This window comes from Hyla sarda, chromosome 6, assembly GCF_029499605.1.
Source record: "Hyla sarda isolate aHylSar1 chromosome 6, aHylSar1.hap1, whole genome shotgun sequence".
NCBI lineage: Eukaryota > Metazoa > Chordata > Amphibia > Anura > Hylidae > Hyla > Hyla sarda.
The window spans coordinates 91,188,436-91,215,735 of record NC_079194.1 but is presented as its reverse complement, the minus strand read 5'-3'; the positions used below and the strand labels follow the sequence as shown (position 1 = coordinate 91,215,735).

Here is a 27,300-nt window from a genome sequence, read left to right as displayed (position 1 = left end):
CTTTCTCGAAGGATCCATTGGGGGACACAGCTCCCACCCTTTTTTCTGGTGTTCCTATTTCAGTTATCTGTCCGAAGGTGTGTTCAGTTGCCTTTTCTTCTGATTGCTCGGACAGTTTGTGGATTTCTCTTGACCTGTCGGTCTTCTCCTATTGCTCTGGTTACTAAAACTGATTACCTCAGGTGCCTGTGGGCGGGTATACCCTGCTGGGAGGAGCCGACTTTTCTTGTTGCCATAGTGTCAAGATTCCTAGAGACAGCAGCATACGCCCATGGTCTGTGTCCCCCAGTGGATCCTTCAAGAAAGAGATTTTACGGTAAGCATAAAAAATCTCCTTTTGCTATACACATGTTTATTCCCTTTGTGTGTATTGGAACTAAACCAAAAAAAGGGAGGAAAAAAAGCAAATTGGCCATAATGTCACAGCAAACTCCAAAAATGGGGTGTACAAAATTATTGGCACCCTTAACTTACCGTATATACTCGAGTATAAGCCGACCCGAATATAAGCCGAGGCCCCTAATTTTACCCCAAAAACCCAGGAAAAGTTATTGACTCGACTATAAGCCTAGGGTGGGAAATACATCATCCCCCCATGTAATCATCCAGACCCCCGTCATCATCCAGACCCCCGTCATCATCCCCCCCTTCATCATCACCGCCTGTCAATCCCTTCATCAGTGGTCTTCAACCTGCGGACCTCCAGATGTTGCAAAACTACAACTCCCAGCATGCCCGAACAGCCATCGGCTGTCCAGGCATGCTGGGAGTTGTAGTTTTGAAACCTCTGGAGGTCCGCAGGTTGAAGACCACTGCGGCCTTTGTCATCATCCCCCCCCCCATTCATCATCACCGCCTGTCAATCCCTTCATCAGTGGTCTTCAACCTGCGGACCTCCAGATGTTGCAAAACTACAACTCCCAGCGTGCCCAGATAGCCATCGACTGTCCAGGCATGCTGGGAGTTGTAGTTTTGAAACCTCTGGAGGTCCGCATGTTGAAGACCACTGCCGCCTTCGTCATCATCCCCCCCCTTCATCATCACCGCCTGTCAATCCCTTCATCAGTGGTCTTCAACCTGCCGACCTCCAGATGTTGCAAAACTACAACTCCCAGCATGCCCGGACAGCCATCGGCTGGATGTTGTAGTTTTGAAACCTCTGGAGGTCCGCCGGTTGAAGACTTCTGCGGCCTTCGTCAAAACCCTTTTGTTTTGTACTCACCTCCCCTCGGCAGGAAGTTAGGGTGAGCTGGTCCGGGCCATCTATGCTGCAGGGAGCGTCTGGTGGGGATGGTTAGTTGTTGCGCATGAACTTCCCTGTGCGTCGTCGTCAAGGCAATGTCACTACTCCGGGGCCGGGCCCGAAACGCGGAGAAGAGGCCACCCCCTGTGAAAATGGAGAGCCCGCAACGACTAACCATCCCCACCGGACGGTCCCGTCAGCATAGATGGCCCGGACCAGCTCACCCTAACTTCCCACCGAGGGGAGGTGAGTACAAAACAAAAGGGGGGGGGGGCTGGATGATGACGAAGGCTGCAGTGGTCTTCAACCTGCGGACAAGGTGAGTAAAAAACAAAAGGGGGGGGGGCTGGATGATGACGAAGGCCGCAGAGGTCTTCAACCTGCGGACCTCCAGAGGTTTCAAAACTACAACACCCAGCATGCCTGGACAGCCGATGGCTGTCCGGGCTTGCTGGGAGTTGTAGTTTTGCAACATCTGGAGGTCCGCAGGTTGAAGACCACTGATGAAGGGATTGACAGGCGGAGAGTATAATCCGAGGGGGGCGTTTTCAGCACAAAAAATTGTGTTGAAAAACTCGGCTTCTACTCGAGTATATACGGTAATATTTGGTTGCACACCCTTTGGAAAAAATAACTGAAATCAGTCGCTTCCTATAACCATCAATAAGCTTCTTACACGTCTCAGCCGGAATGTTGGACCACTCTTCCTGATCTCAGACCCAAACCCAGCTTTCTGATACTGGGCTGTACAGTGCGACCCAAAATCCATTGGTAATCCTCAGATTTCATGATGCCTAGCACACATTCAAGGCACCCAGTGCCATAGGCAGCAAAACAACCCCAAAACATCATTGAACCTCCACCATATTTCACTGTAGGTACTGTGTTCTTTCCTTTGTAGGCCTCATTCCATTTGAGGGTAAACAGTAGAATGATGTGCTTTACCAAAAAGCTCTATCTTGGTCTTATCTGTCAGCAAGATGTTTTCCCAAAAGGATTTTGGCAAAATGTAGTCTTGCTTTTTTATGTCGCTGTGTCTGTAGTGGGGCCCTCCTGGGTCTCCTGCTATAGCGTTTCATTTCATTTAAATGTCGACGGATAGTTCGCGCTGACACTGATGCTCCCTGAGCCTGCAGGACAGCTTGAATATCTTTGGAACTTGTTTGGGGCTGCTTATCCACCATCCAGACTATCCTGTGTTGACACCTTTCATGAATTTTTCTCTTCCCTCCATGCCCAGTGAGATTACTTCTTGATAATGTTGTACACTGTGGACAAAGGCAAATCTAGATCTCTAGAGATGGACTTGTAACCTTATTTTTCCACAATTTTGGTTCTCAAGTCCTCAGACAGTTCTCTTCTTCTCTTTCTGTTGTCCATGCTTAGTGTGGCACACACAGACACACAATGCAAAGACTAAGTGAACTTCTCTCCTTTTTATCTGCTTTCAGGTGTGATTTTTATATTGCCCACACCTGTTACTTGCCCCAGGTTAGTTTAAAGGAGCATCACATGCTTGAAACAATCTTATTTATCCACAATTTTGAAAGGGTGCCAATAATTTTGTCCAGCCCATTTTTGGAGCTTGGTGTGACATTATGTACAATTTTCTTTTTTTCCCCTCCTTTTTATATGTTTAGTTCCAATACACACAAAGGAAATAAACATATGTATAGCAAAACACGTGTTACTGCAATCCATTCTGTGAGAAATACTTCATTTTCTTGAACAATTTCAGGGGTGCCAACATTTACAGCCATGACTGTATATTTTTATTTGACATAAGTAACATGTGACCAAGTATTATCTTGAAAATTGGACATAATGGCCCTTATTTACTAAGAGGGGAGTGTAGGTTTCTTTATTGGTTTTAATTCCCTACAATTTATTTTCCACGGTATTTACTAAGGTTTCCCTACACTTTCCACTTTCCCTACACTTTGCTTTTTTTTTTTTTTTACACATGCTGGGCCTCATTTACTCAGCTGAAACCGACCAGTTTTTGTCTGGTTATTTTGTCTGAGACATGTCTGTGCCAGTCTGCGCCAGTGTGCAACAGTGTGCGCCTGAAAAATCCGACAAACCCGGAAAAGTGGCGTGTTCTGTAGCAAAAGGGGCGTGGTTTCGCTACCCGACCAATTTACTATTGAATTCACAGAAAATCCTGTGGGCAAATGACTGGAAATATCGACCTAGAAAAAGCTGGTCAGAAAATGTTCCCGACTTTTCCCAATAGTAAATAGAGAGGAATCTTGCAAATCTGAAACAACTTTTCCCACTAGTAAAAACCCGAAACTCTTAGTAAATGAGGCCAGCTCTGATCTGTCTGGTTTTCCTCAGCTCAAATCCACCACATTTTATGTGGAAACCTTAGTAAATATGTTGTTTTTTTGTGAAAATCTTGGGAACATGCCCCTTTTTGGAGACCACGCCCCCTTTCCCTGGCGGCTACGCACTCTTTTCGGGTTTTCTTAGCAAAATGGAGCGTTAGTCGTTTTTTTTTCAATTCTGGCGCAAATTCTGGTGCAGGCAGAATTTCTGGCGCACTGCGACAGAATCTGGCGCACAACCCGACAAAACTCCAAAAATGGGCTGGACAAAATTATTGGCACCCTTTCAAAATTGTGGAAATAAATCATCCAGCTTATATAGGCATTGCAATTAGCATAAGTTCCCACCCTCACTAGGGAGGTGAGTATAGCTTTGGCATACCATATAAGGTATGCTCTCTCTGTTGGATTTTTTGGGAAAACTTTTAGGCGGTGGCTTTAACAGGAAATTCCTCTACACGACGGGAGGAGGGAAAGCAAGGAGCAGAGTAACGGGGGGGATGGGCTTTGTCAAATAGTTTTTTTTAATAATGCATACACACACACACATATCTATATATATATATATATATATATATATATATATATATATATATATATACATCCACTTCAATATGAGGACGCAATATGAGGTCGGGATATTAGGACAGGATATGAGGTCGGGATGAGGAGGGGATTTGGGGTTGGGATATGAGGAGGGGATATGGGGTGGTCAGAATTTGAGAATGGGATATGGAATAGCCTTCCTTCAGAAGTGGTCGCTGCAAATACAGTGAAGGAGTTTAAACATGCATGGGATAGGCATAAGGCTATCCTTCATATAAGATAGGGATAGGCATAAGGCTATCCTTCATACAAGATAGGGATAGGCATAAGGCTATCCTTCACATAAGATAGGGCCAGGGACTATTCATAGTATTCAGATTATTGGGCAGACTAGATGGGCCAAATGGTTCTTATCTGTCGACACATTCGATGTTTCTATGAGGACAGTTGCTTTTCCTCCACCCCAGGGATTAGGTAGAAAAATCCGGGCAGCGCCAGGTACTCAGCTAGTGCAGACTAAAGTAATCAGAGGCAGAGCCGCCAGGTTCGTGACGAGCCAAATACTGTAAGCTTGCTCAACTCTAGTTATTATGTATTGTGTATGCAAATTCACTCTCCTGTAGATATAGCAGAGTGTTGGGTAACTCAACTAAAATTCTGTCATTTATTATCTGGCTTTCATTTCAGTTGAAAGTTTCAGCTGGATTGTGGATGGTTCAGCCCATGAGAAAGTAGAAACCTTTCTGTCAGAAGAACACAGTTTTGATGACTACACAAGAGTAAGTATGTGCAAGAATTACTTATTGGCCCTTTTTACATGTTTTCTTCTTTGTAAGTCTTTAAAGGATCCCCTGAGAATATGCTGTGAAGAAATATGAAAAACTGTTCCTTAGAATGAAATCGATATTAGATGTTATTTATTGCAACGCGTTTCAATCACGAACTGGGATCTTCATCAGGCATACCCTACCTGATACCGGCCGGCATGCCCCCTTCCATAGACATGAATGGAGGGGGCGTGGCGTGATGTCATGAGGCGGCATGGCCGTGACACTTGGATAGGGGATAACATTTATAAACCCAACCCCTTTAATGTGACTTTGTGTTATTAAATTGTATATCAATGGTTTGTATTCCAGTTTATAGAACAATTTCACACCCTGGCCAGAGAAATCATGCGACTACCCACACGTGCTTATTTCACCATGGTCCAACTTGACTGCGATGATTTAAAGCAAGGCTTGGCTGACAAAGCAAAAAGTTTTGCCGACATATTACTGGACAGACTGGTGACAGACCACAGACTGGAGAATGAAAAGTGAGTAAAGATACTAGAGGTTTAAGTAGACTTCGGTATCTTTGTGGCATTATACAAAAAAAAATGCATTGGATTACCATAGGACATTAAAAGCAGCATATGGTTTCATATAATAATAGAATAGAATTTATAATCATAGTTAGGAAAGTAGAAAGCGTCTATATTTACTCAAAATAACTTGGTAATGAAAGAGTACCTGAAGGGAAATTTTATGTTATCAAGCAGAATGTGGTTTTACATGGTAGTACAGTATATTAGTTTAGTACAGCATATGGTACCTGCTAGTGTACACTGACAGGCACCAAAACTATGGTTTTACAAGGTAGTGCAGAATTGTTGGACAACAGTTTATGATTCTGTAGAACTGCAATAAGTTGCATTAGAATTCAGTAATCATGTAATGACCTTCGACCCAGTTATGTTGCAATAATAATAATTGAATACTGATATATCATTGCATAACATTAATACCTGTAATAATATTTGCTTCCCTTAGTATCTGCACGGCGTTTGAGCAAATTAAGGAGCAAGCACTGAAGGTTCCTGAAACGACAGAAGATGTAATAGAAGAGATTGAGTTTGTTGAGCAGGCCAAGAGTAAAACCATTGTAGAGCTTAAGTCCCGCATCACTGTACGTACATCACTGGTTATAGTTATTTAGGAATTGATTTATAGCATAATATGAACAATAATTTTTTGTATTTATGTGTTTTTTTTCCCATTATACTTCATTAAAAAGGGTTTAGATGTGGAAATTTTAAACCAAATTTAGGAATCTGCACTGAAAATCTGTAACAAATCTTTCAAATCTTAACTTTGTCCTCAAAGGGATACTCCAGTTTAGACCTTTTTTTAACCATTATCCCTGGTTGCCTATGCTCCAAACTGCTGATCAGCTAATATTCGGCCGCGTCGATGTTCTGTCTTGGCCAGCCATAGGCTGAGTGGCATTGTGATGTATTAAGCCCTGGCACCAGGAAGAAGACAAGTGCCGGGGCCAAATACGTCACACAGCCATTCAGCCTATCCTGCCCGTGTATCTTTAGCACCTCCATAGAGAGTGCATGGGGGGGACATGTCGACTCTGCGCTCTGTGCACAGGAAGGGGTCGGGCCCTGTTCTGGAGATCCTGGTAGGTCTCAGTTGGAATCACATTCCCCTTCACCACGATCAAATACTTGTCCCCTATCCTGTGCGTACGGGATACGTTTTAAAATGCTGGAATACCCCTTTAATATCATCAATTTTTTTTATTGATTTGCCTTTGACCCCTTCCCACTTGTATAGGTATACGAATTGCCGAATTGCGGCAGTGGGAAGAGGTAAATTGTAGCTCACAAATACATTATAACATTGTGATTTTATTTTTTCACTTTCAGGAGTGTCAGCGGAGAATGAAATATCTTCTAGATGTTCATTTATTTGTCCCTGAAGATATTGTCCTAAACTCAACAGTGTTACTTTGGCCAAAAAATATTAACCCAGTGTTTGATGAAAATGACCAGGTATATGAGTGTACATGAGTATAATTGTAAATTAAGATTGGGCTGTGAGCACCATCTGTGGTGGAGTCCCAGGAAAGAAGGCCACACACCTTCAATAGCTAGCTCGCAGCTGACTCTAACTATTTTCCCATACATGTAAATGTTCAGCATGGAGAGAGGAGGGGTAAGCTGCTCCCTGACAGTTCAGATGGCAACTTATCTCTTTTAAAAAAATAGGGACGGGCAGTTGAAATCTAACATGCCCAACCCTTCTTTCCCCTGACTTCATCTATTGGGATACAGTCTGGAGGCGCCATACACTTTAGAGCAGTGTTTCCCAACCAGGGTGCCTCCAGCTGCTGCAAAAGTACAACTCCCAGCATGCCTAGAAAGCCTTTGGCTGTCCAGGTATGCTGGGAGTTGTAGTCTTGCAACAGCTTGAGGCCCCCTGGTTGAGAATCACTGCTTTAGAGAGTTGGCTGGTCCCGCAGAAGCCAGCAGGTTCAGCCAACTTTTGACTACAGTAAATTGTATGGACCTTTAGTTAGTTAAATTGGTTATTAGCTTCTCTTGCAGATAAGGTAACCTCTTTCAATAATAGTAAAGCATAGCATAATATTGTATATTTTTACATTGTAGTATATCGATAATGCACTAAATAAACTTCATTTTTATATCTGTTTCTTAGTTTATCTTCAGAAATGTTGATACATTGGTAAAACAGATATATGTGTAAATGCATTTTATAATAATTCTTCTTAAACCTTTCTAAAAGCTGATTGAAAAGGCCAAGCGGAAAGGAGAGAGTGAGCTACTGGTGAAAAGAGAGAAGCTTATGCTGGAACTGGAGAAACTGTCGCGTCGGATGGAAGAATTTGCAGAGTGTTCTGAGTTGGATATGATGCAGCAGGTATGACATTATCAGATCGGTGGGACTCCTACACCCAGCACACTGGGCCGATCCGTTTTTTTCTAGCACCATGGCGCTTCATCTATATATATAAAACTCAACGTGTGTGTGTGTGTGTGTATGTATGTATGTATGTATGTGTGTATGTATGTATGTATGTATGTGTGTATGTATGTATGTATGTATGTGTGTATGTATGTGTGTATGTATGTATGTGTGTGTGTATGTGTGTATGTGTGTATGTTCCACAAAAACTTCCAAACGACTAAAGATATGAACATGAAACTTGGCACACATGTTACTTATATGTCAACAACAAACATAGGATGGGTAATTTAACCCTTACTCACCCCCATTTGCCAGGGGCGGGGTTTATGTTTAAAGTCCTATACAAGTCTATGGGAAATATATGTTACTGCATAACTTCCAAATGGCTGGAGATATTTTGATAATACTTGGTCACATGTTACTTATATGTCCACTTAAAATATAGGATAGTTAATTTAACCCTTAACTACCCCCATTTGTGAGGGTCGAGGTTTTTGTTTAAAGTCCCATGCAAATCAATGGGAAATGTATGTTCTCACATAACTTCCACACGGCTGGAGATATTTCAATACCTAGTACACATATTACAGGTCGGGATATGAGGACGGGATGGGAGGTCGAGATAGGAGGTCAAGATAGGAGGACGGGATGGTCGGGATAGGAGGACGGTATATGAGGACGGGATAGGAGGTGGAGATAGGAGGACGGGATAGGAGGTCGAGATAGGAGGTCAGGATAGGAGGCCAGAATAGGAGGACGGGATAGGAGGTTGAGATAGGAGGTGGAGATAGGAGGTCGAGGTAGGAGGTCGGGATAGGAGGCCGGGATAGGAGGTTGAGATAGGAGGACGGGATAGGAGGTCAGGATAGGAGGCCAGAATAGGAGGACGGGATAGGAGGTTGAGATAGGAGGTGGAGATAGGAGGTCGAGATAGGAGGTCGGGATAGGAGGTCGGGATAGGAGGCCGGGATAGGAGGCCGGGATAGGAGGTTGAGATAGGAGGACAGGATAGGAGGTTGAGATAGGAGGTCAGCATAGCAGGTGGAGATAGGAGGACGGGATAGGGGGTTGAGATAGGAGGACGGGATAGGAGGTCGAGATAGGAGGACGGGATAGGAGGACGGGATAGGAGGTCGAGATAGGAGGACAGATCGAAGGACTGGATAGGAGGTCGAGATAGGAGGATGGGATAGGAGGTCGAGATAGGAGGACGGGATAGGAGGATGGGATAGGAGGACGGAATAGGAGGTCGGGATAGGAGGTCGAGATAGGAGGTCGGGGTATGAGGACGGGATATGAGGACGGGATATGGGGTTGGGATATGAAGTCAAAAGCTTTCTCCTTTGTTGATTTTCCTCCCCAACAAGGATTAGTAAGGAAAAACGGGCAACACCGGGTACTCAGCTAGTATACAATAAAAAGGGACAAAAGCAGACCGCTCCTTACCTTATGCATATTCATTTGTTTTATCTCTCACGTCACTAGGAGGTGAGAGTGAAGAAAAATTTATATGTATATAATGGGCGGGCATAGCGAGATATAAAGAAAGAACACAGGCAGGGAAGCTTGGCAAGCCAGCTCCCATCTCCATTGCGCACTAAGCACTAAAGAGATTCAGCAATATAGCAAAGGGGCCATATCTTCTTAAAGGGGTACCCCGCTGCTCGGCGTTTGGAACAAAATGTTCAGAATGCTTAGAGCTGGCGCCGGGAGCTTGTGACATCATAGCCCCGCCCCCTCATGACATCACATCCTGCCCCCTCAATGCAAGTCCCATAGACTTGCATTGAGGGGGCGGGGTGTGATGTTATGAGGGGGCGGGGCTATGACGTCACAAGCTCCCGGCATCGGCTCTAAGCATTTGGAGTACCCCTTTAAAGGGGTACTCCGGCGGAAAACTTTTTTTTTTTTTTTTTAAATCAACTGGTGCCAGAAAGTTAAACAGATTTGTAAATTACTTCTATTAAAAATCTTAATCCTTCCAGTACCTATTAGCTGCTGAATACTACAAAAGAAATTATTCTCTTTTTGGAACACAGAGCTCTCTGCTGAATTACGAGCACAGTGCTCTCTGCTGACATCTCTGTCCATTTTAAGAACTATCCAGAGTAGGAGAAAATCCCCATAGCAAACATATGCTGTTCTGGATAGTTCCTAAAATGGACAGAGATGTCAGCAGAGAGCACTGTGCTCGTGATGTCAGCAGAGAGCTCTGTGTTGCAAAAAGAAAATAATTTCCTCTGTAGTATTCAGCAGCTAATAAGTCCTGGAAGGCTTAAGTTTTTTTTAATAGAAGTCATTTTCTCCGGAGTACCCCTTTAATGACTGCACCAATTTCAGTATGTGGTACCTTTTTGGACCACTATTCTCCCACACAATAACCCAGTGTATTAGGTTTAGTGCAATATAAAACCCAAAAGGACAGCACTCCTGGGGAGAAGATTGTGGTGAATACAGTCACACCAGCAATGTGGCATTAGAAATATTATATATCGAATATCACCCCAGTTAAAAGTATGGGCCGTAGATATGTGAACTCCATAAATGTAGTATCAAGAACCAAAGCAAAAGAAACGGAGTCACTTTTGAAACAAATGATGTGACACATGGGACACCAGATTTATTTCCGTAGAAAAGGACAGTGCAGTTACAATAAAAAACATATAATGAAAAGAGGAAAACAGCAACAAAACGGTGATATCACCGGCTCTGCACATTTGATGAGAAAGAGTAATATATAAAGATATGTCGTATCCCTAGGCAGCTATAAAGTTAGGTACATCACGTAAACATAAGGAGCACATAGGTGCACATACGTCACTCCCAGATGAAGGTGACGTACCGAAACGTACGTTGGAGTGGTGCTATCCCGGTCTTTGCCATTGTGCCTCATCTCTCAGCACTATTACATTGGTCTGTATCCCGCTAACTTGCTATCTTGGTTTTTGCTTACATGCAGCACCTTACCCTCACTTGAGGCTTATATGATATTCATATGATTATGTGCAATAATTTATATGTGCAATAAGTGTGCTGTAGCCACTACTCCTTATGTTTACGTGATGTACCCAACTTTATATGTTACTCTTTTTCATCAAATGTGCAGAGCTGGTGATATCACCGTTTTCTTGCTGTTTTCCTCTTTTCATTATATGTTTTTTTATTGTAACTGCACTGTTCTTTTCTACGGAAATACTAAATCTGGTGTCCCATGTGACACATAATTTGTTTCAAAAGTGACTCCGTTTCTTTTTCTTTGGTTCTTGATGCTAGGTTTAGTGCAAGCCTGTCAGTTTCTCTTTGATGTAAAACTTATGAATATATAACTCATTTTCTTCAAGAGTGTTTACCTGTTTATTCCATCTGATTTTAGTATGTGACAGATGTAAGGACTGTACAAAAGCGTATAGCAGACACAGAGGAGGTGATGGCCTATATTAACAAGGAAGAAGTGCTGTATAAATGGGACCTTACTACATATCCTGAGCTGGATTCTTTGAAAGTCAACATTGAACCATATCAAAAACTTTTTGCTCTGATTTATAAATGGCAGAAAACCGAAAAAAAGTATGTGCAACCATCATGTTAACGTCAACTGAAATGTTGCAGTGTTCCTGTACTACATTGCGTGTATCTATGTATTTGGGTTTATGGTGTGATAACCTACAGTTTAGAGAAAAATACTTCTTCCAAGGGTTATTCTATGATAACATGGGGTTGCTATTTAATTATAAACATTATTAACTCTGGGGTAAAGACCACTTCAAAAATCATTTTTCTGGGAATTTAATGGGCAACATATAGGCTCTGGTTTTTCAAACTGTGTAAGAGGAAAACTGGAGTGATTTTCCCATAAAAACCAATCACAACTCAGCTGTCACTTTACCAAAACTTGTTAGGATATGATTTTTTTTCTCATAAATATATTATTGTAGTCAGTACTTTGTGTGCAGGCATTTACTGTTCAATAGTTACATGATTATAACTAGGGCCGTGACAATCTCGTTTTATTTTTATGAAAACAAATATGTTGGCATTAACAAGCAATGTAACTGTATATGAATTCTTAATATATGGGGACAGCGTCAAGTATACGTGGGCCCAGGGTAAAGAGTCACAGCACTCTCACCTCAACAAGTGTAGGACATGTTTAACCAGATTTCCATCAGTTCCCCTGCCCCATGGGCCCTGGCATTAAAGGGGTGATCCGCCCCTAGACATCTTATCACTATAAAAGGATAGGTGATAATATGTTTGATCGCGGAGGTCCGGCTGCTGAGACCCCCCGCGATCTCTGCACACTCATTATGTTCAGAATGCTGGGTTCTGGCTGCTGTGGTCGTGATGTCATGCCCCGCCCTCTCAATATGGATAGGGGATAAGATGTCTAGGGGTAGAGTACCCCTTTAAATAACGTTTCTATAGTCCTTATACTCTGAACAGCACCACACTTGTCCTGAGGTTGTGTGTGGTATTACAACTTCAATGAAACTGAGCTACAATACCACACAAAAAGGACATGCATGGGGATGTTTCTGTAAGGAAGCAGCTTTATATATTTTTTTTCCTGCATAACCCCTATAAGGTACACTACAGCCAATATTGGCGAGATCAGCTGAGGTTTGTCTACTAGTTATGGCCACCCTAGTTTTGTCTACTAGTTATGTCTAATCTTTTAAAAGATTCTGGTCTATAGCTTAAAGGGGTACTCCACTGGAATATCAACTGGCACCAGAAAGTTAAACAGATTTATAAGTTACTTCTATTTTAATATTATTATCATCTGCGGTATGTTCCAGAGGAAGTTGTTTTCTTTTTGAATTTCCTTTCTGTCTTACCACAGTGCTCGCTGCTGACACCTCTGTCCATTTTAGGAACTGTCCAGAGAATGAGCAAATCCCCATAGCGAACCTCTCCTGCTCCAGACAGTTCCTGAAATGAACAGAGGGGCAGCAGAGAGCACTGTGGTGAGACAAAAAGGAAATTCAAAAAGATAAGAACTTCCTGTGGAGCATATAGCTGTTGATAAGTGCTGGAATGATTAAGATTTTTAAATGGAAGTAATTTACAAATCTGTTTAACTTTTGTGCACCAGTTGATTTAAAAAATATATATATATTTTCCAGGGGAGAACCCCTTTAATAGCCTTCTGTATTTGAAGCTGTGCTGGAAATGTAAACATATATCAAAATAATGTCTCACCTCTAGGTGGATTGATGGTGCTTTTCTGGACCTGAATGGAGAAAGCATGGAAGCAGAGGTAGATGAATTTTTCCGGGAGGTCTACAAGATGATGAAATTTTTTCAGCAGAAACAGAAGAAGTCAGAAGATGAAAAGAAAAAAGCTGGTCAACCCCGATCATTAACTGAAGATAAGGATAAGTTAGAAGAAGAGAAGAAGGAGAGCAGCATAGTTCTAATGTGTTCTGCTATAACAGAGCAAATCAAGGATTTTAAGGTATATATGCCAAATAATGTATACATCAGGCTTTCTTATGGTTTTGCATCAGTCTCAACAGAGGCACAAAGTCCCTCCCAAGATTTACAGTATTATTGCAGCATTACTTCAACTCCAAGATTTACTTTTCCTATCCTGACATTTTAATGTCGACACAATTTTGCAACACAATTTTGGTGTGCATTTATAACCCTTTAAAGCAGCACCTGACCATTTAAACAGTTATGGCACGCATATCTGGCCATCCAGTGGTCTGATCAGGCTCCCGACGATTGGTTTCAGGCAAGCCCAAGGCCTGCACTAGTCCTTGGTGCAGGCTGTTATTCGGCAATTGATACAGCCTGCCTTTGGTATTCTGTAGCAATAGAGTGCCAATGTCATGGATCAATGTAATACAAAAGTATTACATTGATCTGTATAAGCAATTGCTCATTAAAAGTTTATAGGAGGGGCCAAATACGAAAAGAAAAAACATTTAAATTAACATATTTGGTATCACCACGTATGGAATTGTCCAAACTATTAAATGATCACATTCCTAAACCTACACGGTCAACAGCCAAAACGCAAAAAAATTCTAAATGCCAATATTGCAAATTTTTCATCACATCACATCCTAGAAAAAAAGTTAATGGAAGTGATCAAAAAGTTAAGGGAGTGCAAAAGTGGTAAAAACTACAGCCCTAGATCCAAAAACAAATTTGGGAAGCCCTGCTATAAATTATAGAATTTTTTTGCACAAATTATAAGGCGGTCAGAAACATCCAACGGACTTGTACAGGAAGGGAAAAGTAATTTTTTTAAAATAATTTTTCTGATAATGGTTTGTTTAACCCCTTAAGGACCAGGCCCATTTTGGCCTTAAGGATCAGACCAATTTTATTTTTGCATTTTCGTTTGTTTCCTCCTCGCCTTCTAAAAATCATAACTCTCTTATATTTCCATCCACAGACACATATGAGGGCTTGTTTTTTGCGTCACCAATTTTACTTTGTAATAACATCACTTATTTTACCATAAAATGTACGGCGCAACAAAACAAATATTATTTATGTGGGAAAATTGAAAAGAAAACCGCAATTTTGCTAATTTTGGAAGGTTTTGTTTTCACGCTGTACTCTTTCCGGTAAAAATGACATGTTTTCTTTATTCTGTGGGTCAATACGATTAAAATGATACCCATGTTATATGCTTTTCTATAATTGTACCGCTTAAAAAAATATCAAACCGTTTTAACAAAATTAGTATGTTTGAAATTGCCCTATTTTGACCACCTATAACTTTCTAATTTTTCCGTATATGGGGCGGTTTGAGGGCTCATTTTTTGTGCCATGATCTGTAGTTTTTATCAGTACCACTTTGCTTAGGTTTTACTTTTTATAAATTTTTTATATATATTTTTTGGAATAAAATGTGACAAAAAAGCAGCAATTTTGGACTTTTTAATTTTTTTTACGTTTACACCGTTCACCGTACAGGATAATTAGCAATATATTTTAATAGTTCAGACTTTTACGCACGCGGTGATACCAAATATGTGTATTAATTATTTTTTTACGCTTTTTGAGGGGTAAAATGGGAAAAACTGATGTTTTACTTTTTTATTGGGGGAGGGGATTTTTCAAATTTTTTAACTTTTTTATTTTACATTTTTTTACTTTTATTCTTTTACACTTTTTATGTCCCCATAGGGGACTATTCATAGCAATCATTTGATTGCTAATACTGTTCAGTGCTATGTATAGGACATAGCACTGATCAGTATTATCGGTGATCTTCTGCTCTGATCTGCTCGATCTCAGACCAGACAGAAGACCCCAGGAGATGGCCGGAGCCAGGTGAGGGGAGCTCAGGCTGCCATGCTGGATGATCGGATCCCCACGGCAGCGCTGTGAGCGATCCGATCATCCATTCAAAGTACTGCACCGCCACAGATGCCGTGATCCGTATTGATCACGGCATCTGAGGGGTTAATGGCGGACATCCGAGCGTTCGCGGATGTCCACCATTACCGGCGGGTCCCTGGCTGCTGATAGCAGCCGGGACCTGCCGCGCATGACGCGAGCAACGCTCCGGTGCTCGCGATCATGATGGCGTGTAAATGTACGTCATGGTGCGTTAAGTACCACGTCACCATGACGTCCATTTACGTCCATTGTTGTTAAGGGGTTAAACGCAATTAGGTCTCACTGTGCCACTTTCTTTCAGCTTGCCACAATTTTCCCAAGACATGTGCCAAATGTGTAAATCTGGTGAAAAAAAAACTCCAGTTAAATAAAATCCAAATAGGGAAAAAACCTGCAAAAATAGTAAATCTGGACAATAATTTTATTGCGCAATATGTACATAGAAGGTGGAAGTGCTCCATAATAGAAATGCATCATATACTTATATATGTGTTATATGTGTTATGCCTGATGCAAGGCCTATGGGGATTCTTGATGCGCTTTGATTTTTGAATCATGCACGACTACATCATACCCTTCATGAAGCATAACATAGGGGTAGGTAGCTTTGGCTTCATACTAACAGACACATTATTAACATAGGAAATACAGTATTTTACTATGAATCCTGAAAGATCACCAAAGCCTGATCCATTGTTGGAATGCAGAACTCAGTTCCTAGTATATTTATTATTCTTGAATACCTAAACACTGACTGTATTTCTTTCCGTTTAAGGACTATATCCCCTTGGTGAGCATTCTCTGTAACCCAGGAATCAGAACCCGCCATTGGCTTCAAATGTCAGAGATTGTTGGCTATGACCTCACTCCAGATTCAGGCAGCACTCTAAGGAAGGTTTTGAAGCAAAATTTGACACCGTACTTGGACCAATTTGAACAGATTAGTGCTGCAGCTAGTAAGGTAAGGTTCTGTTCTAAAGAACTATGCCCACACTTAGTATATTGTCCCAGCGTTCGGACAACCCCCCATCAAACAGGCAGGATAAACAGAAAAAAGTGGGTAATCTGTAGAGCGCTACTGCTAGCAAGGTAGGAACTCAAGACGCCACAGTTGCACAGGAGAATTTATTGGAATAAATGATTTCGGACAACACGTTTCCGTGCTGGCATGCGCCTTCCTCAGGTCCACAAACAATTAAATAGATGCATCCTGAAGTATTTACTGTGCATTGGTGTCATCAATGCACAGCCAAAGAAAAAAATGTGTAGCCAGCTCACCGTTTGTAGTAGTCAATATTTGAGCACTCGTAGATGTAGGTCCGGAAGCCAGGATAGAGCCGAGCTGTTACCCCGGTATATGTGAAATCATAGAAGAAAAGGTTCCAGCTTTTTTCAAAAATATTAAAAGTCCAAAATGTATTCAGTCCATATTAAAAACCAAAATCAAAACACTCTGTGTTATTAAAACCCCCACGCCTATGCGTTTCGGACTGGTTAGTCCTTAGTCATGACTAAGGACTAACCAGTCCGAAACGCGTCGGCGTGGGGGTTTTAACCACACAGTGTTTTGATTTTGGCTTTTAATATGGACTGAATAAATTTTGGACTTTTAATATTTTAGAAAAAATTTTTTTCGGGAGCTTGAACCTTTTCTTCTATGATCAATGCACAGCAAATAATTCAGGACGCATCTATATAATGCGTTGTCCGAAATCTTTTATTCCAATAAATTGTCCTTTGCAACTGTGGCATTCTGAGGTCCTTCCTTGCTAGCAGTAGCGCTCTACAGATTACCCACTTTTTTTCTGTTCATCCTGCCTCCATATTTCCATACCCTTGGGGATACGGGTAGGGGAGATCGAGCTGCAAACTGCGCATATCTACTCCACCCCATACCTATCACAGTGTTGTGCTTGCTCTGTTGCACAATTCCAACAGGTCAGTACTTTTGCACCCTCATCAAACAATTATTCCCTATCCTGTGGATAAGGGATAAGGGTCCATAGTGGCAAAACCCATAGGTGTATTCTGTCTTACCTACCTCACCCCCCCCCCCATTTGCAGATCCTGTTGACACTCCTATTGTGGCTTCTTTTGATCCCCCGATTCTCGTCTTTCCTACCTACTTCCGAGTCAAGAAATAGAGGCAAGACCCTCCCGTTCAGTCAATCACTGGCTGAGGTGGGAAAGTCCTGCTTTTATCTCATCATGAAAGCAGACAGAAGAGATTAGCATCAGAGGAGCAGAAGGAGTCTGATAATAATGGTAATAATAAAAAATTCTGTTATTTTGATTAGGAGTTTTCCCTGGAGAAAGCAATGCATAACATGGAAGATATGTGGGACTCCATATTCTTTAATACTAGTCCCTATCGAGAATCTGGGGTTTCTATTCTATCAGCAGTAGATGAAATCCAAACCACTCTGGATGACCAGATTGTGAAGACTCAGACAATGAGAGGATCGCCTTTCATCAAGCCCTTTGAGAAAGAAATTAAGGTATAAAATATTCACTTGCTGATAATCTCCTTTGTGTTACCAGACAATAACAATTCACTCCGCATTACGAGCTCTGAGGCTAATATTACATGAATTTTAGTTTGGCTTTAGCTTACATATAGTGTAGGTGAATGGATAGGTTCAAATAGCATCAAGGAAATTTGCTAAACTTATTCTACAACGCGGCCTACATAGAATTATCTATATATATAAAACTCAACGTGTGTGTGTGTGTGTATGTATGTCTGTGTGTGTGTATGTATGTGTGTGTGTTCCAGCATCACATCCAAACGGAAAAAGATATTAACATGATACTTGGCACACATGTTACTTATATGTCAACAACAAACATAGAATAGGTGATTTAACCCTTACTCGCCTCCATTTGCCAGGGCCGGGGTTTATGTTTAAAGTCTCATACAAGTCAATGGGAAATATATGTTACTGCAAAACTTCCAAACGGCTGGAGATATTTCGATAATACTTGGTCACATGTTACTTATATATCCACTTAAAATATAGGATAGTTAATTTAACCCTTAACTACCCCCATTTGTGAGGGTCAGGGTTTTTGTCTAAAGTCCCATGCAAATCAATGGGAAATGTATGTTCCCACATAACTTCCGTACGGCTGGAGATATTTCAATAACTGGTACACATATTATGGGTCAGGGTAGGAGGTCAGGATAGGAGGACGGGATAGGAGGACGGGATAGGAGGACGCGATAGGAGGACCGGGATAGGAGGTCGGGATAGGAGGTTGAGATAGGAGGACACAATAGGAGGTCGGGATAGGAGGTCGAGATAGGAGGTCGGGATAGGAGGTCGAGATAGGAGGTTGGAATTGGAGTTCGAGATAGGAGGACGGGATAGGAGGTCGGGATAGGAGGTCGGGATAGGAGGTCGGGATAGGAGGTCGAGATAGGAGGACGGGATAGGAGGTCGAGATAGGAGGACGGGATAGGAGGTCGTGATAGGAGGACGGGATAGGAGGTCGTGATAGGAGGACGGGATAGGAGGACGGGATAGGAGGACGGAATAGGAGGTCGAGATAGGAGGACAGGATAGGAGGTCGAGATAGGAGGACGGGATAGGAGGTCGTGATAGGATGACGGGATAGGAGGACGGGATAGGAGGACGGGATAGGAGGACGGGATAGGAGGACGGAAAAGGAGGAAGGGAAAGGAGGACGGGAAAGGAGGTCGAGATATGAGGACGGGAAAGGAGGACGGGAAAGGAGGACGGGATAGGAGGACGGGACAGATGAATGGGATAGGAGGACGGGAAAGGAGGACGGGAAAGGAGGTCGAGATAAGGGTTCGGGAAAGGAGGACGGGAAAGGAGGTCGAGATATGAGGACGGGAAAGGAGGACGGGATAGGAGGACGGGATAGGAGGACGGGATTGGAGGTCGGGATAGGAGGTCGGGATACGATGACGGGATAGGAGGTCGGGATATGACAACAATATATGAGGACGGGATATGAAGTCAAAAGCTTCCTCCTTTGTTTATTTTCCTCCCCAACAAGGATTAGGAAGGAAAACCCAGGCAACGCCGGGTACTCAGCTAGTTTAAAATAAATATCTATAATACATAATGCAAAGGCAGACTGAATTCTATAATTACAGGATATGTATTTAAACGGTACTCCGGCGCTAAGACATCTTATCCCCCATCCAAAGCATAGGGGATAAGATGCCTGATTGTGGGGGTCCTGCCGCTGGGGACCCCCCCGTGATCTTGCACGCAGCACCCCGTTAGAATCAGTCCCCGTAACACGTTTGCTCCGGGTCTGATTACTGGCGATCCCGGGGGGGCCGGAGCATTGTGACATCACGGCCCCGCCCCTGTGTGACATCACGCTCCGCCCCCTGAATGCAAGCCTATGTGAGGGGGCGTGGCAGCTGTCCCCCCCCCCCCCTCACATAGGCTTGCATTGAGGGGCCTGAGCGTGTCGTCACACGGGGGCGGGGCCGTGACGTCACAATGCTCCAGCCCCCGTGATCATTGTATAGGGGGATAAGATGTCTTAGCGCCGGAGTACCCCTTTAAAGTCAAGTTATATTATTGTGGGATATGACTACATAGTATAACAATGCCCACTAACAGGTCATTGTGATATCCCTTCAATAAACCATTCCAGAAATGTGGAGAATGTTTGCCATTATTCCCATGAAAATATGAAAATTATGAAAATCTTTATCTTTTATGTTGAGTGTTATTAGACTTTCCATTAACCCTTCTCTCTTCAGCAATGGGAAGAACGACTTATAAGAATCCAAGAAACCATTGATGAATGGCTGAAGGTACAGGCTCAGTGGCTATATCTAGACCCCATATTTTCTTCTGAGGACATCATGCAGCAGATGCCTGAAGAAGGAAGGTTGTTCCAGACTGTGGATAGAAACTGGAGAGAGATCATGAAACACTGTGTGAAAGACCCAAAGGTAAAGAGCTGCTTGAGAGCAGTGAATGATACAAGAAATCCTAATGATCATCTAGCATTGACTTAGTCTGAGAGTCCATGTTTATGTAGAATCTATTTTGATCACAATTTATTTGGCTCTGTACAGCTAGGTCCTAGCTTTTTGTATTTCTTATTTGGTATACAAAAAGGTCCCACATTTTTTATTTGAACTATTGGTACTAAACATGATAGATGTGTCTTATCTCAGTCCACGTAACTTTATTATAAACTATTACTTATGGATCATCTACTGTGTTTTAGGTTCTAAGTGCAACTTCTCTGACTGGACTTCTAGAAAAGCTCCAGGACAGCAATGTGCTTCTGGATAAAATCATGAAAGGTCTAAATGCTTATCTGGAGAAGAAGAGGCTCTTTTTCCCACGGTACAATGCTTTTAAAAAAAAAAAATAATGTTTTTTGTTAGAGGGTTAAATGAAAGCCGTGGTACTATAAACTGCTGCTTAGTATTATTTTGAGTAATAATTTGACAAGGTATCAGTAGACAGGACTAAGTCTTTAACATCATGAGTTGCTGTTCTTGGTTCTGATATGAATGAATGGACATTTGTATACTGTACAATTGCTGGCATGCAACCCGATGCTTTAATAACATTTTTATTGAATTGTGCATTTTTTGTAGCTTTTTTTTCTTGTCCAATGATGAAATGCTAGAGATTCTTTCTGAGACAAAAGATCCTCTCCGGGTCCAGCCGCATCTTAAGAAATGTTTTGAAGGGATCGCAAAGCTGGAGTTTCTGCCTAACTTGGATATCAAAGCCATGTACAGCACAGAGGGGGAAAGAGTAGAATTCATCCAGACAATCTCAACCTCTGAGGCACGAGGAGCAGTAGAGAAGTGGCTCATTCAAGTAGAAGACATCATGTTAAGGAGCGTACATGATGTTATTGCTCGATCAAGAATGGTACGAATACCCAAAAGAGGACTGTGCAGAAATGTTCATCAGAGTTATTTAACAAATTTTATATGATGACATTACTAATTTTAATTATTCCAATACAATACTTGTATCGCTTTAACTAGGCATACCCTGAGACTGCAAGAAAGGACTGGGTTAGAGAATGGCCTGGCCAGGTTGTGCTCTGTGTCTCTCAGATGTTCTGGACAAGTGAAGTGCATGAAGCTATCAGCAGTGGCCCAGAGGTATAATCTAATGAATATTTGCTAATCCAATTACTTCACTAAGATATCATACATATTGTTCAGACTACATGACTACTAAGGGATCATGGTCGGATAGGGACTGGCACTAAAATGCTTCTCCTGCTTTCCTGACAGTCATACACTGGGGTGTTATCATAGGGTTTGCAGAGGTTGCAGTTTTACGTGGGCTGAGTAATCTTTGAGGGTTTCCAGTGCAACTTCTTTTTTTTTTTTTAGCTGGTGCTGCCATGAAAAATATAAAAAATATTGACACTTACCTAACCCAGTCTCCCACACTTCCCATCGTGGCTCTTTCCTCTTGTCTCTTCTCCCTGCTTAAAAGAAGTTAGAACAGGACCTGCCTACTAAACCAGACACTTGCTGAAACGGGACACAGCTGCAGCCAGGGATAGGCTATATGGGTAGGTCCTACCCTTACCTCTTGTCTAAGAAGTAGGAAGAAGAGACGAGCAGTGAGTTACGAAAAGTAGCCAGAATACCCCTCCAAGAGAGGCATAGGAAATCTTACCACAACCTTCTCCCCACCACTGCTAAATGCTTTAGCATCTGGTCCCTGCAACAGTCCTTGTAGTTCCTGTGACCTGCTGTGTGGACAGGAACTGCCTGCTCAGCCTGCATAACCACTTGATGATCATGGGGCTTGATGTTTGGCGCTCTTTATGTGATTTTCAGACCTCCAACCCCTAAGAACTTGTTACATAATGATTGTAAATATGAGATCTGGCCCTTTCATTTTGGTCAGCTCCCTGCTCTAGAAGCTTGCATGTAGTATGTATGTTTGCTGTATGTTCTGTAAATGATTTTACTGTTTAAACCTTCTTCTAGGGCCTAAAAAACTAAGGGATCACGGTGGGAGAGGGACTGGCACTAAAATGCTTCTCCTGCTTTCCTGACAGTCATACACTGGGGTGTTATCATAGGGTTTGCAGAGGTTGCAGTTTTATGTGGGCCCAGTAATCTTAGAGGGTTTCCAGTGCAACTTCATTTTTATTTTTTTTTTTAGCTGGGGCTGCTGTGAAAAAAAAATAAAAAAATATTGACACTTACCTAACCCAGTCTCCCACAGTTTCCATTGTGGCTCTTTCCTGTTGTCTCTTCTCCCTGCTTTCAAGACAAGAAGTTAGAACAGGACCTGCCTACTAAACCAGACACTTGCTGAAATGGGACACAGCTGCAGCCAGGGATATGCTATATGGGCAGGTCCTACCCTTACCTCTTGTCTCAGAAGTAGGAAGAAGAGACGAGCAGTGAATTACAAAAAAATATGAGCTCTGGCCCTTTCATTTTATTCAGCTCCCTGCTCTAGAAGCTTGCATGTAATATGTATGTTTGCTGTATGTTCTGTAAATGATTTTACTGTTTAAACTTTCTTCTAGGGCCTAAAAAACTACTATGATAAGCTGCAGCTACAACTGAATGATATTGTTGAGCTTGTGCGGGGCAAATTGTCCAAGCAGACACGTACTACATTAGGAGCTCTTGTCACCATAGATGTGCATGCTCGTGATGTGGTTATGGAAATGATAGAAACAGGTTAGTTCAAAAATGTTTGCTGATGTACATGTGTTTAGTATTATTTATGTGTATTCGCCTATATTTCAGAAAAATATGCTTGGGACTCTTTAATACTTGAAGGTTGTATCCCTCAGGAGTTTCCCATGAGACAGACTTCCAGTGGCTTTCCCAACTACGGTATTACTGGGAGAATGAGAACGCAAGAGTACGAATCATTAACTGCAATGTGAAGTATGCCTATGAGTACCTTGGCAACTCTCCACGCTTGGTCATCACTCCTCTCACTGACAGATGTTATCGGACTCTGGTATGATATCATGGGTGGATATTCTTTTGGCTACAGTATAGGAAATAAAAGTTATTTATGCCAAGAAACCCAATTTGTATGGAATGTATGACACATATGTTCTTTCATTTTTTACACCAGTTCTCTTCATGTTTCTTATTGGTAGATTGGTGCTTTTTTTCTAAATCTGGGTGGAGCTCCAGAAGGTCCAGCTGGTACGGGCAAAACTGAGACTACAAAAGATCTGGCCAAGGCCCTGGCTGTGCAGTGTGTGGTCTTCAACTGCTCGGATGGTTTGGACTACATAGCAATGTCAAAGGTATATACAATTGTTGATCACCCGGCGTTCTATAAACCAAAAATTTTCTTTGGCACTGTCAATTTTGTATGTTGTTATGGTAATGTAAGCTATTGTGGTTTTGCCTTCTTCTTTACTGTTTACACCCTGTTCCAAATTATTATGCAATTGATATTTTTCTCATTTACCTAAATAATTGATGTAAATAACAGTCAGCATAATTCTCATGTTATCAACTATTAACCCCTTAACGACGCAGGACGTATATTTACGTCCTGCGCCGACTCCCGCGATATGAAGCGGGATCGCGCCGCGATCCCGCATCATATCGCGTGGGTCCCGGCGCTAATCAACGGCCGGGACCCACGGCTAATACCACACATCGCTGATCGCGGCGATGTGCGGTATTAACCCTTTAGAAGCGGCGGTCAAAGCTGACCGCCGCTTCTAAAGTGAAACTGAAAGTATCCCGGCTGCTCAGTCGGCTGTTCGGGACCGCCGCGGTGAAATCGCGGCGTCCCGAACAGCTGATCGGACACCGGGAGGGCTCTTACCTGCCTCCTCGGTGTCCGATCGACGAATGACTGCTCCGTGCCTGAGATCCAGGCAGGAGCAGTCAAGCGCCGATAATGCTGATCACAGGCGTGTTAATACACGCCTGTGATCAGGATGAGAGATCAGTGTGTGCAGTGTTATAGGTCCCTGTGGGACCTATAACACTGCAAACAAAAAAGGGTTAATAAAGGTCATTTAACCCCTTCCCTAATAAAAGTTTGAATCACCCCCCTTTTCCCATAAAAAAAATAAAACAGTGTAAAAAAAAATAAAAATAAACATATGTGGTATCGCTGCGTGCGTAAATGTCCGAACTATAAAAATATATCATTAATTAAGCCGTACGGTCAATGGCGTACGCGCAAAAAAATTCCAAAGTCCAAAAAAGCGTATTTTGGTAACTTTTTATAACATTAAAAAATGAATAAAAAGTGATCAAAAAGTCAGATCAAAACAAAAATCATACCAATAAAAACTTCAGATCACGGCGCAAAAAATGAGTCCCCATACCGCCCCGTACGTGGAAAAATAAAAAAGTTATAGGGGTCAGAAGATGACATTTTTAAACGTATAAATTTTCCTGCATGTAGTTATGATTTTTTCCAGAAGTGCGACAAAAGCAAACCTATATAAGTAGGGTATCATTTTAACCGTATGGACCTACAGAATAATGATAAGGTGTAATTTTTACCGAAATATGCACTGCGTAGAAACGGAAGCCCCCAAAAGTTACAAAATGGCGTTTTTTTTCGATTTTGTCGCACAATCATTTTTTTTTCCGTTTCGCCATGCATTTTTGGGTAAAATGACTAATGTCACTGCAAAGTAGAATTGGCGACGCAAAAAATAAGCCATAATATGGATTTTTAGGTGGAAAATTGAAAGGGTTATGATTTTTAAAAGGTAAGGAGGAAAAAACGAAAGTGCAAAAACGGAAAAACCCTGAGTCCTTAAGGGGTTAAGAGTACAATTCAAATTCTATTGAACAAACCTCCTAATGATAACAGTATTATAACATAATATGTATGATAACATAAAAAACTTACAATGCACTGTCCCAAATTATTACACACAGTAAGTTTCAAAACTCTTTATAGGTTTTAAAGAACTGAAAATTGTCATTTGTTGTGTTTGCAGCATATTTGCTGAAATCAAAAGCTATTTCAATCAAACTTTTAACAACATTTCAACTTTTTAAACATTTTAACAGGTCACGTTACATTTTAACTTAGGACCCCTTATTTTATAGCAGCTTCACAACTCTTGCATCCATTGAACTTTTGAGTTTTTGGACAGTTTCTGCTTGAATTTGTTTGCATGTCCGAGTAGCCTCCCAGAGCTGCTGTTTGGATGTAAACTGCCTTCCACCCTGATAGCTCTTTTTCTTGAGGATGCTCCAAAGGTTCTCAATAGGATTGAGGTCAGGGGAGGATGGAGGCCACACCTTGACTTTCTCTCCTTTTATCTCATCACAGGCATTGATTTAGAGGTATACTTTTCAGCATGAGATGGTGCAGTGTCATGCATGGAAATTATTTTATTACGGAAAGCATAGTTCTTCCTTCTGTACCAAGGAAGAAAGTGGTCAGTCAGAAACTCCACATACTTTGCAGAGGTCATCTTTTAACCTTCGGGGACCCTAAAGGGGCCGACCAGCTCTCTTCCCATGATTCCGGCCCAAAACATTACTCCACCACCACCTTGCTGACGTCGCAGCCTTGTTGGAACAGGGTGGCCGTTCACCAACCATCCACTACTCCATCCATCTGGACCATCCAGGGTTGCACGGCACTCACTAGTGAACAGGACTGTTTGAAAATTAGTCTTCATATATGTTTCTGCCCAATGCAGCAGTTTCTGCTTGTGAGCATTGGTTAGTGGTGGCTTTATAGAAGGTTTATGCACAGTTGCAAGACTCTGGAGGACTCTACACCTTGATGTCCATGGGACTGGAGAGGCACCAGCAGCTTCAAATATCTGTTTTCTGCTATGTAATGGTATTTTAGCAGCTGCTCTCTTGATCCGATGCATGGATCTGGCAGAAATCTTCCTCAATTTGCCTTTATCTGCACAAACCCATCAGTGCTCTGAATCAGCCACAAATCTCTTAATAGTGCGATGATCATGCTTAAGTTTTCATGAAATATCTAATGTTTTCATACCTCTTTCAAGGCATTGAACTATTTCACTCTTTTCAACAGCTGAGAGATCGTTTTTCTTTCCCATATAGCTTGAAAATTGTGTCAGCTCAATTATGTGGAACAACTAAAGGTGGCTTTAGTAGTTTTTCCTTAAACTTGGCTCACCTGGCAATCTAATTATCACAGGTGTCCGAGATTGTTTTCATTGATCAAAAGAGCCACAATGCCATCCATGGGTTAAACTGAAAAACGAAATATTAAATCTTTGTGACACTTAAATAGAATTTGCATAATAATTTGAAACAGGGTGTATGTTGTCTACATTATGATGCATGGGCTTTAAGTGTTTGCATTAGTACCATTGTACTGTATTACTTTCTTCTTTGCTAACTTTGCTATCTTTGCTTTTCTAACACATTACAATTGTTGGTCACATGGTAAAGTGTATGTTTTTAATACATGTTTTTAGTTTTTTAAAGGGCTGGCATCATCGGGAGCATGGGCGTGTTTTGATGAGTTTAACCGCATTGAGCTAGAGGTATTGTCCGTCGTGGCCCAGCAGATTCTCTGTATCCAGAGAGCCATTCAAACAAAGATGGACATCTTCAACTTTGAAGGAACAGAACTGAAGCTTAATCCAAATTGTTTTGTAGCGATTACTATGAATCCTGGGTATGCGGGGCGTTCTGAGCTACCAGATAACCTAAAGGTAAAAGTCCCTGAACTAAACTCTTTGCTTTATCTACTAATGTATTTGTGTGTTATATCATTAAATTAGGTGATGCATCCCTGTCTGAACTGATACAGAGTGGCAGGAACGATTATTATAGACGATTGTTTGCAGAAAGAGACCTCCTGTCCATCGAGTCTGCCCTTATATTATTTTCGTTTTCTTCCTATCTTAGGGTAGATATATGTACTGAAAAACTACTTACCACAATGCCAACCACTTGTTCCAAGCATCGAGTTCTCTTTAACCCCTTAACGACAATGGACGTAAATGTACATCAATGTGCTGTGGTACTTAACGCACCATGACGTTTACGCACTGCCATGATCGCGAGCAGCGGAGCGTGTATGTCCACCATTAACCCTTCAGATGGCGTGAGCAA

General features: G+C 41.9%; 1 protein-coding gene across 1 annotated transcript in view; it reads left to right on the top strand.

Moving 5' to 3' along the window:
* Positions 1–27,300, top strand: part of DNAH12 (dynein axonemal heavy chain 12) — a 152,173-nt gene that overhangs the window by 31,116 nt on the left and 93,757 nt on the right. Inside the window, exons 11-27 of the mRNA XM_056524433.1 lie at positions 4,807–4,898; positions 5,259–5,437; positions 5,934–6,069; positions 6,818–6,943; positions 7,698–7,832; positions 11,254–11,447; positions 13,089–13,338; positions 16,021–16,206; positions 17,543–17,743; positions 19,996–20,190; positions 20,472–20,593; positions 20,851–21,133; positions 21,253–21,372; positions 22,770–22,926; positions 23,043–23,215; positions 23,361–23,513; positions 26,658–26,897. Of these exons, the coding sequence (XP_056380408.1) occupies positions 4,807–4,898; positions 5,259–5,437; positions 5,934–6,069; positions 6,818–6,943; positions 7,698–7,832; positions 11,254–11,447; positions 13,089–13,338; positions 16,021–16,206; positions 17,543–17,743; positions 19,996–20,190; positions 20,472–20,593; positions 20,851–21,133; positions 21,253–21,372; positions 22,770–22,926; positions 23,043–23,215; positions 23,361–23,513; positions 26,658–26,897 (2,942 nt within the window). The remainder of the gene's footprint in view (positions 1–4,806; positions 4,899–5,258; positions 5,438–5,933; positions 6,070–6,817; positions 6,944–7,697; positions 7,833–11,253; positions 11,448–13,088; positions 13,339–16,020; positions 16,207–17,542; positions 17,744–19,995; positions 20,191–20,471; positions 20,594–20,850; positions 21,134–21,252; positions 21,373–22,769; positions 22,927–23,042; positions 23,216–23,360; positions 23,514–26,657; positions 26,898–27,300) is intronic.